Raw genomic sequence first — 14,188 nt, 5'->3', positions numbered from 1 at the left:
TAAATAACTCTCTTTGCTGCTCTAAATGATTGAGCACACTGCTGTACCACAGTGAGCACAAAGGCAGCCTTTCTTCAGACATGCCTGGTTTTACAATCCCTTAAAACTAGCAAAAGCTGGCATCCCTAGCCTTCATCGATTATTTCCACCCAGGCCCCTCTCACATTTCATGAGATGAGGCATGCATGCATGCAGTGAGCTAGATTTGGTAACCCACCCGTGTTGGAACTTTGAAACTCGCTCCCCCAAACAGTCATGCTAGCCCTGCTGCTTACCATGCTATTCCAAGGCTCTCACAGACACTGATGATGCCTCTGATATAGGAACCCACATAGAACAGTGTCACAGAAATTCCCTGGCAGACTCAGTTTTGTTCCAGGGCTTTACTTTTTTATTTCTGCATGTGAAATGTGCTATGGAAAGTGTAAAGGGCACTGCACTGAGGCAAGTAATTTATCACGGACAGAACCCCACAATATCCCATCCTAAATCCACTGAATGATAAGCTAGATGATATTCAATCAGTAACCAACATCTTAATCTTCTTAGCTCCTGACTTTTGCTGACAAATCATGCTAGTGTTTGGCAGCATATCAAAATGATACAAGCACAGAGTTTTGATTGTGCTCCAAGCACATTAAAATCATCACTTCTTCTTCACTGACAATAAAATACGTTCTTAGGAGCAGAAAAATGGACCAAATCCTCATTACTTCTGAATCTAAGAGTCCAGCCCAAACTGAACACACCAGTAATTTTGTTAAAGCATTCCAAGTAAATGAAAATTTCTGTAGCTCTCATACCAAGGAATAGTCAGCTTACCTTTATTGAAGTGCTGCAGTCAAAACGGAAAGATTTGGTTTGTCCATTTTCAAGATACACCTTTAGAACATTTGGCATGAAAAGAAGTGAGTTGTCCTTAACTGTTTCCTGTCAAGCAAATTAGTGAATCAGATTACAACATGCAACAAATATCAATGTTGTTCCATCAAGGAGTACCTCATTCTGATGGAAAAGCAAAAAAAATGAGAAGGAAGGTGTTGGCCCAAACTGAAAGCAGAAATATCAGTGCCCTGCAAGGGTCTAGCCATGCTCATTACAGCTGCCCTCTACAGGTTTCTATCCTACAAAAATATAACTTTTCATAGGTCTGGTTTGGAGCACTCTCTTTGCCTAAATACTATCTCTCTGACAATAAACATTGCCTCTGAAGTTGAAACATTTTCACTTAAACAGAAAAATGGATTATTATTTCTTTGAATTAGTGAGTTATTTAGCATCTTTAATCAATAAAATGGAAACTACAGTTTGTTAGTAAGGATTAAAACCCAGGTGTTTAACATTTTTTATAGGTTGATATTTAATGCTGATATATTTAATCATTTAAGAAGAGCAACATATAAAATTGCTACCTAATTTGATGATTCACAACCAGTGTAGCAAAATAAAGAGGAAAAAGGAAGGGAAACAAATCTTGGGAGGTTTTGTTTGCTTCTTTTTATTTTAAAAAGCAGAAATTGCTTTAGAAAAAAAATGCAGTTTCATTTTAGGTTTGGAAGAGAGTTGGCTAAAGACATCAGTGTGGAATGATGCTCTGGCAAATTATGAAAATGAGCTAGGATTTCATGTCTAAAAAGGAGTTCAGCGCCTCTCAAAGGGAGTCTGATGCTGCCTGAGGTCTGGAAGCAATAAGTTCAAGAAGATAAAACAAATTTTAAAGGGGTCTGTGAGGCAATCTTCATCAGTTTTCCTGCCATTGTACCTCTCTTGAGCTTATGGGTTTTATGAAAACAAAGTTGATCTGAAAAAAACCAAGAGACAAAAACTATCAAGACTATAAAGAAAAACATATGTGCTGTCACCACAAAATTCATTCACTAGCATCTTAATTTTATTTTAAGGGACAAATTTTTCATAAAATTATGGGCCTAATGACCTTTTAAAAAGGATCTTGGGAAAACTTCAGAAAAACCCTTCTCTTTGCAATCCTGTCACCATTTTTCCTGCCATGTAATTACCTCCCTTTCCAGGCTTGAGCTGTACCTTTGGATGAAATGCTCAACCCTTTCTGAGAATAGCTAAATACTCACCGACACCTGGCCATTGATAATGACTTCTTCAGAGAAGCGTACTTTGACAGGATTGGACTTCAATCTTGCCTTTTTTGCAGCACTAATAAAAGCTGATTTAGGAGACTGGAAGAAAAGATGATGACAAGATGTATCACATAACTTCAAATTAAAAAGTTTTTTCAGTTATTCCCCGTTTCTTATATGCTGCGAACTCCATGCAAACAGAAACATTTTGAATACAGAAGAATGGAAATAGAGTCAAACCATAATGCATCCCAAGGTAATCTATCTGTACATATACATAAGGAAACACCAGAGCATACTGAACATACTAAAAATTATCCCCATGTTAGACTGGAGCAGTGAGAAGGGCTCTCGGCGCACACACAAATTCCTGTAGTGCTCCCACAATGACTGCTGTCACCCAACCTTGTCTGCATGAAGGGACACTGACCAGTGACTTACCAGCAACCCTTTTTTCACAGACTGAATGGAAAATCTTTGTATCATCTGTGATCTACTGGGTAGACATATACACAACTTTTGCCAGAAAAATGTCTGGGAGGTCTCCAAATGCAGTGGCACCTCACAGTATTTGTCCACTCCAAACACAGGTGAAAACCACCAAGAGGCACCTGCAGGCCATCAGGATTCCCCTGAAGGTATCCCCTAAATGCACCCTGTGCAAGGCATGCCTTCAATATTGACATGTTGCAGGGCTTCATGGATTAGAAGTGTAGAAGAATTCCGCATTTTCTTCTGGGACCTACTCGACTTTCACCTACTACATTATAATGGGTTCACCTGTTTTCAGCCCCTAGAAAAAAAAATCTCCTCACTTGAGAAATTTGACTAACAACTCCTTTTTAATAACAAATTAAATATTCACAGTCAATGGGATTTCCATTTTCAGCAGCAGAAGTGAGGTTGATTTATTGTCAGGTCAGATACAAACACAGTGCTTCTGGCATTGCCTCACTTCAAAACCATGGTAATGGTCAATGGAAGACTTTCTCATGTTGGCTGAAAAGTCACTGGGCTCTTTTGGGCCAGATTTTGATCCATTTGTTTCATGAAAATATGACTCAAGGATTTCAGAATCTTGAATCAGAATCCTGAGAAGTGGTCTTACTAGTTTTGAATAAAAACTTGAGTCATGTTGGTTTGTCTGTGAGAAATAAGCAGAGGCACAAGTGGTGATGACCAATGTGTCATGAGAACTGTCCTTGTAAACATGGGAAGTCTGTTACTATCACTCAAAATCTGACCCAACTAACAATCTGCAGGAGTAATGGAGTAGTACAAGGCTACATGCTCCGCTGTTTCTACCTCTGATCTCTCCTGAAACAGCTTAAAAAGCTGTTTTCTTGTGATACAGAAGCCTTGTTTCCAGTAACTAGCAGGAAAAAGTCTCTCTCACTTCTGCATGCTTCTAATCTATTACCACATTGAAAACTAATGGCAACTATTACCATAGGATCAGTATCAACCATTGAACAAGGAATGAACACTGCCACATTCTCTCAGGAAATATCAGAGACATCCAGTAATTCCTGAGGCACAAAACAGAATCAAGAAATAAAAATAAATGCTTCTTTGCTTTCACAGCTCATTCTTTCTTACCTCTCTAGCACATATGACCATAAAATAATCAATAATTCAACCCCATGAACAAACCAAGCCTCCAGAGTCATTGCTGGAAAAAAATGGAAAGTGCCCAGAAGTTTTGGAAAATCATGGGGAAAAAAAAAAAGAAAAGCATAAAAAAAAAGTAAAATCGTGTCTCAGGTTGAGGGACCCCATTGACTTTTTCAGCAAAAGGGTACAACATGGAAATGCTGAAGCAGGTTAAATACTGTCCTCTGAAGATGAATTCCTAGAAAGACACAGTATAAAACAGTACAATGATTAATATAACAAGTCTAGAGATGCCTCCTCCAGCTTCTTTCCTCTCCATGTAGTCCCCCTCTGCAGTGTGTAAGGGATCCCCTTACACATAGTCTATTTGGCTCCCAAGTAATAGACTGTAAACTGTTGATTCCACTGCCACAGGGCAGCACAGCAGCAGGATTAGGCTACTGGCCTTCCCTTGCAAGAACATGGGGAAAAGAGTGGCTTTCACTTACTATTCTTGCTGAACAAATCTCTGTACTGTTGCCCTTTTTACAGATGAGTCACCAGTCTGGCTTCTCTTAACAGGCAGACTGCCAATTTTTTCTGGATTCTGGCAAGGTTATTCCCATACAGCAAATCTGGCAAACCACTATGTGTCCCTATTACTCTCTACAACCTCTTTTTCTCTCTACAATCTCTAAAGTCACATGTGGGAGGCATAAAAACTTAAATTATGCTATTGCAAAAAATGCAATGGGAGAGTTCAGGACAACTAAAGATTTGAACATATGTGGGCTCCCAAGAACCCCTCTGGGATGTGGGGTTTAAAATGGACCCAGTGCACAGCCAGGGGAGCACACCATGACCTACCATAAAACATGGTGCTTCCTTTCATTTCCCCTTTTGCTGTGGTGACATGGGAAGGACTCTAACCCTTTGCCAGGCACTCTGGATGAGCCTGGAACAGATTGTTTCCCAGCAGGCTCCAAACTATAAACCAGGGGTGTAAGAAAATGAAACAGCTGCACCAGGTATTTGAGAGAACATTCTCTGCTGGTTAAAGGTTTGAGTAATAGCACAGCTTTTGCATTTAATTGCGCAATGTCATTGTTTCTACCTTGTGCGTCAACTTGACACTTGACATTTTCTCTTTGGGAATAGGAGTGTTTCCAAAGGATGTGCAAATACCTAGGAAAACAGTTGGGTTTGACTGTCAGAACTCCTTGTCTAACAAAGCCTCAGCAAGATGATGTGCAGCTCTATTGTATTTTAATGTCTTGAGGTTTTTAGAAGAATGCTATCACTTAATGATTCTCATAGTGCCAGGCTCATTTATCTGATGCTCTGTGTTTTAGCCAAATGGGCGTCATTATTCTCAGTTAATGACCTTAAGCAGGAGGTGTTTACACTAATGCAGGACATCTATCACTGCAAGTAAACTATTTGCATTGTCACAGATAAAAACAGCTTCATTAGAGTGACTTTTGCAAAATGAGGGCGCACATTTTGACAAGGAGTCAAAATAACTAAAAACTCCCCAAACTTTACTCTGTGTGACCCTGTTTCCTACTAAAAGCTCGAAATTATCAGAATTTTAAATAATTTTTACTTGTTTACACAGAATTTAAAGGGAAAAAATCAGCTGATCATTGCAACACTACCTAGAGAAACTGCTAACAAGAAAAATGAAGCATGGTACAGAGATACACTTGGAGGAAATAATAGTGAAGATCTAGACCCTGCTTTGAACCCTGCTTATAGCAACTGTAATCAATGGCCTTCCCATCAGCAGGGTCAAACACAAAAGATTGCAGAGCAGACTTTCAGGAAAATGTTACTTTCTCATTTTCCAGACTTTTCAAAATTAGATCCTATATTTGCCAACAGCATTAGAGTGGGTCATTTATTGCTAGATTTTAGAAACAATATACAACATTATGAGGGAAATTTTTTTGATGGAATAAAAATGTCTAGTGCTTCATTCAGTTTTTGCTGAAAAAGCCCCTTTGAGTACTCTTGCCAGTAGAGGTGGTGCAACAGCAAAACCTTTAGTTATGCTCAAGAAAAAGATGGGCTTAGTAGATAGAAGAGCACAGTGTAGTACTGAGATATCATAAAGAAATAGAATGACAGCAGTATAGGACAATCACAAGGTGAAAAGAAAACCTGCTGTGACAGTAAGCAACAAAATTAGAAATACTACATTTAAAACTACAGAAATACTATAATTTTTAAATAGTCACAGAGTGCATATATGAAATAAATTTTAAGCTTATTACTTAAAAATAGTCATTAGTTTTATATAAAATATTAAGTTTGCTAGAAAACAAAGAAAAGATTGCATAAGAGCAAAATAGGTGTTGACTTTTTTGGTTCACTGCTAACAGCAATTACAGACATCAGTATTTACCAAGCAAATAAAAGGTAAGAGGAAGAATTACATTTATTAAATGGAACAGGACATAATGCCCAAAGGCAAGCTAAATATGCTAATTCATTGCTGTGAACAAGGCTGAAAAGAGTACACTGACTCACAAGAGCATTGTGGAAGAGCAAGAGGGGACATGGAAGAAATAACGTGGAGAAGTTTTACCACACAGCAATTTGTGATAACCACATGGCACTGACAGATCATCATCAGGAGTATTTCTTTGTTAAACTCTTGGCAAAAATTTTATTGCTCAAATAGTAGTCAGATCTGTGTTCTCTCTTAAAAAGTTGGTAATCTATCATAGACAATTGTATTTAAGTATTTGCATTATTTATATTTTACCATTCTTAGGTGGTAGTCACAGTCTGACCATTAGTCCCACAAACTCTCAATAAGATCGTTGCCACAATCATTATGATCCATAAATGTTATTTACTGTAGTTTTTCTGAAACTGTTGTGCCTCGGAAGTATAACCATGTTAAAACAAGAAGCATCTCTTTCAAAACAGAAGATCCTATCTTTTTCCTGTTGCAAAACTTAATGCGCAGCAAAATTGCCATAGATCCCAGCTGGGCCTGGAGTTCATCCAAGGAGCTTAACAGATTAATCATGAAAGCAACCTATCAAATGATCTCTGCACATAAAATCTGAAAGGATATCAAACAGGCAAGTTATTTGATTTAAGTAATGCTTAAAACTTAATAAGGCAACAATCAGAATGACAGTTCATTTACAGAATAAAACAGTCAGGAATTATGATCAAATGTCACACTGCCAGAAATCAAAACTCTGAACTGCTTTAACTGCTCGAGCTGCTCGGTGACCTCCTTAGGAGCACTGGTGATAAAAACCTATCAGAGATTTGCAGATTGACAGAAAGAAAAAGATAGCCTAATGCTTTGGCTTGGGCATAATTAAAATGAAATTTTAATGTGTTTTAATGTGTTTAAGCATTAAACAAAACTGAATGCATTTAAGCAAAAATTATCTGCAAAAGCTTTCAAAAAGTACTAAGTGAACTACAGAGCACTATAAATCTAGATTATGTCTACTTTCACCTGCAATTGTAAAGGATGGTTACTTAAATGCAAAATCAAAACACACTCTAAACAGCACAAATAAAACCAATTAAGAAATAGTACTTTTGAAATCCATCTTGGCAGCTATTTTTCATGCAATGGTAGAAGGAAAATCAGCATCAAGAAGAGAGATCAATGAAATGTTTGTAGAGATGTATTTCTGCCAAGAATGGGGAAGAAATTCAGTCTTTATTTAAAAGCTCTTATTTTCCTTTGTCTGGTTTCTACTTCATCATTCCAGTTTTATTGGCAATAAAGTAAAAGAAAACATGGAGGAGGCAAAATTAAACAAATGGGGAAACTATATGTGCATCAGAATTTTTGAAGGCGTAAATATTATCTTTGAACTGTAATGTAAATCGCATTTGTCAGAGGATCCCTTGCACAGAAGACCAGGACAGGTACACAGCTGGAGTGTAGCAACACCCAGGGGTTGCAAGGCTGAAAGAGATGCCAACAGGTTCAGGCACTACTGACAGCAATGGTGTGGCACTATGAGGGCCAGCATGGACCAGATGTTCAAAGTGACTCAGGAGTACCCAGGCAACCTTGCAGTCCAAGGTTTGCATAAACTGAGGGGTCTTGCAAAGCTTCAGGGTCAAAACTTGGCTGCACACACACACTGGCATCATCCCAACTGTTCCACACCCCTACAGACACTGCAGATAAACTTGAAGTTGAAAGCAGTAAGGGGAGGATGCTATGAATCAGTAAGACCCTGGTATGTGTAGAGGAGACGAATCCCTCTGCAGACATCCCTGTGAGGGCCCCCTGGCACTTACTCTGAAATAAGAAAAACTGCTTGCTTAGAATGACTCATGCTAGAAAAAATGTAAGCTCTTCTTCTTATCTTTTTAGAATATTATTGGTTAGGTTTGATTCTTTATAATTGGTTGTCCCAAAGAAAGAAAGATAATGTAGTTGGCCAAAATGTGTTAACCCTGTTTTCCATTGGTTTACTTGTGATCCCCCAAACCCTATAAAAGTACATGTGTGATCCCCCATCTTTGGATTTGTAGCCTGACCCCTTCATGGACGATAATAAAGCCTGTGGAAAAAGTCTGAGCTGCTCTCTTGGTCTTTTTATGCCGGCTGGAAACTACAGGTTTGTGTGAGAAACCATGAAGCTGAGTGCCTGAAAGGCCAGCGCTCACAAACCTTGGAACTTTCCCCTGCCCAACAACAACAGGGCAGGGGACACAAGAAAAAGTTACAGGTATGGACAGGTATGGAGGTACAATAATGCTGCACAGACAAGATCTGCTGGGTGCAAGAGTCCTGCAGTGAGGCCCTCCCAACCAGTTAATTTCACTAAGCATCCCAGCTTTGGGGTAAGAATGGGTCAATTTAAGCTAGCACCAACAGGCAGACATTAATCTCATCTTCTAACTGCTCTGTGCGCATTCTTGGGGAGATGATCTTCATGCCTACATGAGCCTGAATGTCCATCACCCCCAAATACACAAGTACTTTGTCTGCTGAGATAGAGCTGGGGAACTCTGACAGACATACCAGAGTTGGGCAAAGCAAATTCGTGTATAAAATGGGCACAGCAGTCCAAATGGCTGACAGAAAAGTGCTTCAGTGCCATCCTTAGCTTAGTGACATCTAGAGGTAGTTAAGCTATTGATCAGATTTTGGTGCTATTTAATGAGAGGAGCAGATTCTGCCCTGTCAAGCCTCACAAAGAGCTTGAACAAAGAGCTGCGAATCACAGACTGACACAATTAAAGAATGGAAGGGACCACAAAGATCATCCAGTTCCAAGCCCTCTGCCAGGCACAGAGATACCTTCCAACAGACAAGGTGGCTCAGAGCTCCATCCAATGTGGCCTTGACCACTTCCAGGGATGGGGCATCTACAGCTTTCCTGTGCAACCTGTTCCAGTGCTTCACTACCCTCAGAGTAAAGAATTTCTTCCTAATATTTAGTCTAAACCTACTCTCCACTGCCCCTTCTCCTGTCACTACATGTCACTATATACTTTGCAAGTAGTCTGTCTCCAGCTTTCTTGTAGGCTCCCTTCAGGTCCTGAAAGGCCACAATCAGGTCACCCCAAAGCCTTCTCTTCTCCAGGCTGAACAATCCCAATTCTCTCAGACTTTCCCCACAGGAGAGGTGCTCCAGCCCTCTGATCATCTTGATGGCCTTTTCTGGACTTGCTCTAACAGGTCCATGTCCTTTCTGTGCTGGGAATCCCAAAGCTCGATGCAATGTTCCAAGTGGGGTCTCATGAGAGTGGAATAAAAGGGCAGAATCACCTCCCTCATCCTGCTGGTCACACTGCTATTGATGCAGCTCAGGACATGTTTGGCTTTCTGGGCTGCAAGTACATGTCACTGGCTCATGTCCAGCCTCTCACCCACCAGCATCCCACTTCTAGACAGAGCTGCTGTTTATCCCCCAGCCTGTCCTGATACCAGAGATTGCCTTGACCCACCTGCAACACCTCACATTTGGTCATGTTAAACCTCAGGAGATTTCCATGGACTCATTTCTTAAGTCTGTCCAAGTCCCTCTGATCCTTCAGGTGTGTCAACCATCCTGCCTGGTTTGGTATCACAAATCTGCTGAGGATTCACCTGATCCCTTTTTCTATTTAATTGACAAAGATATTAAATAACACTGGTCCCATTACAGACTCCTGAGGGACACCATTTGTCACTGAACTCCAACTGATGACGGATACTCTGAGATGTTGACCACAACTCTCTGGATGTGAGCATCCAACAAATTCTTCATCCACCTAACAGTGCCCCTAACAAATCTGTCTCTCTCCAATTTAGAGAGAAGGATATTGTGGAGGACTGTGTGAAAGGTTTTATAGAAGCCCCGATAAAAGATATCTGGTAGCCCTTCCTTGTCCACTGATGCAGTCACTCCATCACAGAAAGCCACTACATTGGTCAAGCAGGACTTGCCTTGGTAATTATACCATGTCATGACTTTCCTTCTTTTCCAGGCTAAAGGCTGGAGAAGTCCCTGTGCTGTAAGGTGTTCCATTGAACATGGTGTGCACAATTTATTTGGGTTTCAGCTTCCCTTACATTCAGTACATACAGGCTTGCTCTCAGACCACTAGCATAATGATAACAGGTCACAGCATGTCACAGATGTAGTACTACACTTTGCTGTCCACTTTTAAGGACTACACATATATGCACTAAAGCAAATGCCCTTTCTTCACCTGATATTTATAGACAAGAATTAAGTCTGTCAATGGATGAAACGTGCATAAAAAAAGAAAAGTGGGTGGAGATTTCTTTTTCCCTATATTATATATACTCACTATGACTTAAACCACTGGCTGTAAAATAGAAGCCTTGAAGACAGTTAGGTTTTTTTACTTAGTCACACCAGGCTTCAAGTGACCTGATCCCAGATCACCTTCCTGACAGGTCTTTCTGCAGGGGGGCAGCCCTTGCCTGTTTTTGCTGTGGAATGCATACTTTCCCCCCACAGATTAGGTGCAGTGCAGACTGGCTTCTAGAAAGGGTGCAGGATAAGTAAAGCTGCATGGCCACCTCAAAACTAACCAGAAAGGCTAATGACTAGTACTAAAGCACACAGCACGGGCCAAGTGGCATTTGCAAGATGTACATTTTGGCAGCTTCATCAGATAAACTTGTTTTCATCAAGTCTTTGTGTCAAATCCACCTCATCTCTTATTGTTGCATGAAAAGGATGCAATTATCCCTTGTTAATGAAAACTGCTATGTATCAGGCTAGACAACAGGGAACCAAATGGACCTGTTGAATCTGAATTACTCCTAAATTACTCCATGGCTGAGGCCACTCAGCAGCACACAATGTATGCGTGGCTGTGCATGAACATACGAGTTTCCTCCCCTGGCTTGGCTTCTCCCCTTCATTCATGGGAGATGGGTTTGAAGAGACAGGTCATGAACCCACTCCCACAAACCACTGAGTGAGTTGCTAAGTCATGTTGCATCAACCAGCTCTGAATGGGTTGCAGTTTCTCCCAGCCCATTCAAGGCAACCTCACAAGGTTGCCTGTCTCTGCTCTCCCTTCACCTCCACAAGATGGAGATACCAATAGAGCCCTGCCTTAGAAAAGGTAGAGCTGGTTTGCTGCAGCAGTTTAACTCTGTGGGACCAACGCAGAATCAAGAATAACCCAGGAGCTGCAACAAACAAGAAATCAAAGCAGAACTCAGAATTCTGCTCTGTCACTATGAGTTTAAAGACTCTCTTATGTTTAAATTGACTAGTGCAGCCTTTGAGTACAGTAATGCCATCTGAAACATCATCTTTAATAGACACTGACCTTATTGCACTTACTTCTTTTAATTGCACAGATAATGGAGGGACACAAACAGAATATGGGCAGAAAAAGAAGCTGCTGTGTTGCTAGGAAACTAATTCAGAAAACATTGAGAATACTTACCGGATAAGGTTGAACAACAGTAAGGAGGATCGATTCTTTGCAGCTTCTATAAAAAGAAAAAAAAAAGTAAAATCAAGTAAAACGTCAGTTTTACTCACTACTGATAACCAGCTTTTCTTTTTAATGGAGAAAACTGCAGTAACATGGAAGAATGTTTATTACAATGACATAGCAGATTAGTAGAGAGATTAATGATATGCCAAAATAACAATAAATATTAAGAAATAATTTTTTTTCCAATCTAACAAATTGAATTGGCCTAACTTTGCAGTTTATGCTATAAAATTCTTGCTTCATCAGAGAAACCTGCATGCTCCAATAATGGTTGTCTCTAGTAAGAATGAAACAACCTTTGATTAATTGCATTAGTTCAGCATCTGCAGCCTACAAATTTCTTTTACCTACTTTACAAATGCAAGTAATTTTTATACCATTTAGCTCTTGTACACTTCAAGCCAAATCTGTTTGAAGTCAATAGGGCTTTTTTCAAAACAAAAATAAGGACAAAATTTAGCCCCCAATTCTTCTCTAGCTCACCTTTTCATATGGGTGGGAAAAGACAAATATCTGGTGAATTCTCCTGTTAGAATTTTAAAATTTTTACAGGATTGCTAAGGAAAGTCTTTCCTTTCAATTTAAATAGTTATTTTTTACAATGAAACTAGTAAATGGAAAACATATGAAAACCTTTAAAAATCCACAACTGATTTATAGGATAAAAAGTTATTATGAATCTTGATGCGACCAAGTGGTCTAGACAAATAATTTATCTATTTTAACTCTTGGTGGGTAGTTGGGGGTGGTGGATAACTGTGAAAAAGTAAAGTGGAAGAAGGAAGAAAAGGCAATCACAGTATCTCTTGTATTATCTTTTGATCAGATGGCTGCAGTTGGTGTCATTAGCTAAGAAAAGATCAGTTGCCATTTTGTTTAGATAGAATTAAATGGTTTTACTATATTCAAACACAAATTGTTTATTTATGTGATTTACTACCTGGCTAAATTGACATGGAATTGATTTTGCATGCCTGACCTATTGAGCAGAATTAATGAAAAGAAATCATACTGTACTGGTCTTATATCGGGTCACCTTATAGGCAAAATGACACCATTGATATGCAACTTAAAAAGCCAAAAAGCAAAAAAAAAAAAAAAAAAAAAAAAGGAAGAGAGACTAAAGGCCTAGTCAGAAAATAGATCTAGAAAGCCAGTCTATATTTGCTGAAACAAACATATTACTGAATGCCAACAAGGATTACAAATTTTACTTTCGTCAAAGCCACCAGTCATGTAAGGGGCAAAGTCTAATCTTATATCACATAACTAAAGAAAAATTACTTAGAGCTTCCAATTTTATTTCTTTTATTAGATATTTGTATCATTACCACATTTCTTGGAATCTACAAATACATGTTAAGAAAGGTAACTTATGGATCTATTTGCAAAACCTTGCACAGCACTGGAGACTGCCAATTGTACCATGTATTGTATATGTCACAAGAATGGAGAAACAATGAAATAACTTACTGTGTGATCTTTGTGTTTGTAGTTTAAATGTATGTGGACAAACTTATGTCCTCATGTGATGGCAGAACATACAGACAGTTAAGATTACAGAAACAAGGTACATCATCACACTGAAATGTGAGCTGTCTTTTAAACAACACCTGAAACACAGTGGCAAAAGCTAAAAAAACCCACAATTGCAGTCTTAGTTTCACTCTGAAATGTCTTTCCTCATTTAAAATGTGACTAAACTAAAAAAAAAGGAAAAAAACCATATATTACAGTTGTTTTATTATTTTATTACCTTTCAACCTCACTTAACAACTACCCAATTATTTCTGTGCTATTTTACAGTCACTCAAGACCAAATGTCTGCAATACCAGCTTATAAAACAAACTGCTGACTTTTTCAATGCTCTGCCATCTGACTGGCTAACAACACAACAAAATATCTTCATGTTTCTTTTATTTCCTGACATTAGACTCAAATAGTGATAATAAGGCTAAAATCTGAAAACTTTGATGGGAATTTGTGATTCATCTCTCTGTCCTCCGTGTCCTGCATGGTGATTATATTTGTCCATTCTCACTACTCCTCACAGCTACTTAGGCTGCAACAAGGAGAGAATATAGATGGTTTGAGAATCAAATTATGTCTGTTACAAAGGTTAAAGTTGCATTACTAAGTATCAGGCATCTCGAGCTACATGAGGCATTAACATTCAGCTATAATGCCAGCCTCTGTGAACTTGAGGCTGGAAATCACTGCCTCCCTTCTGCTTCTTGCTAGCTGGAAGAGAGGAAGGGCAAAGGCAGATGAGAAACATGGGGGAATCCCAGTATCTGAGCCAAACAGAATAAGCTGGTCTGTTATTCACGTGCATCATACAGCAAATATAGCATATAAATATTAAAAGTATATATATTGCCTTTAAGACATAAGAATGAAAAATTATTTATGCTAATTTTAAAGCTTTTAGCAATTTTACCTACTAGAGGAGTACTTGGTTTCTTTCCCACTGAAGATGAACAAATAAAGAATTAATTAAAGCTATAATAAATAATATAATATAATA

General features: G+C 38.9%; 1 protein-coding gene across 1 annotated transcript in view; it reads right to left on the bottom strand.

Moving 5' to 3' along the window:
• The window catches only part of FRMPD4 (FERM and PDZ domain containing 4), a 110,604-nt gene that overhangs the window by 19,153 nt on the left and 77,263 nt on the right, over nt 1–14,188 (bottom strand). Inside the window, 3 exon segments of the mRNA XM_062515113.1 lie at nt 823–930; nt 2,091–2,195; nt 11,607–11,652. Of these exon segments, the coding sequence (XP_062371097.1) occupies nt 823–930; nt 2,091–2,195; nt 11,607–11,652 (259 nt within the window).

The sequence above is a fragment of the Cinclus cinclus genome, chromosome 2, assembly GCF_963662255.1.
Source record: "Cinclus cinclus chromosome 2, bCinCin1.1, whole genome shotgun sequence".
Lineage (NCBI taxonomy): Eukaryota > Metazoa > Chordata > Aves > Passeriformes > Cinclidae > Cinclus > Cinclus cinclus.
The sequence above is the reverse complement of the archived record's forward strand: the minus strand, read 5'-3'. Positions and strand labels throughout refer to the sequence as shown.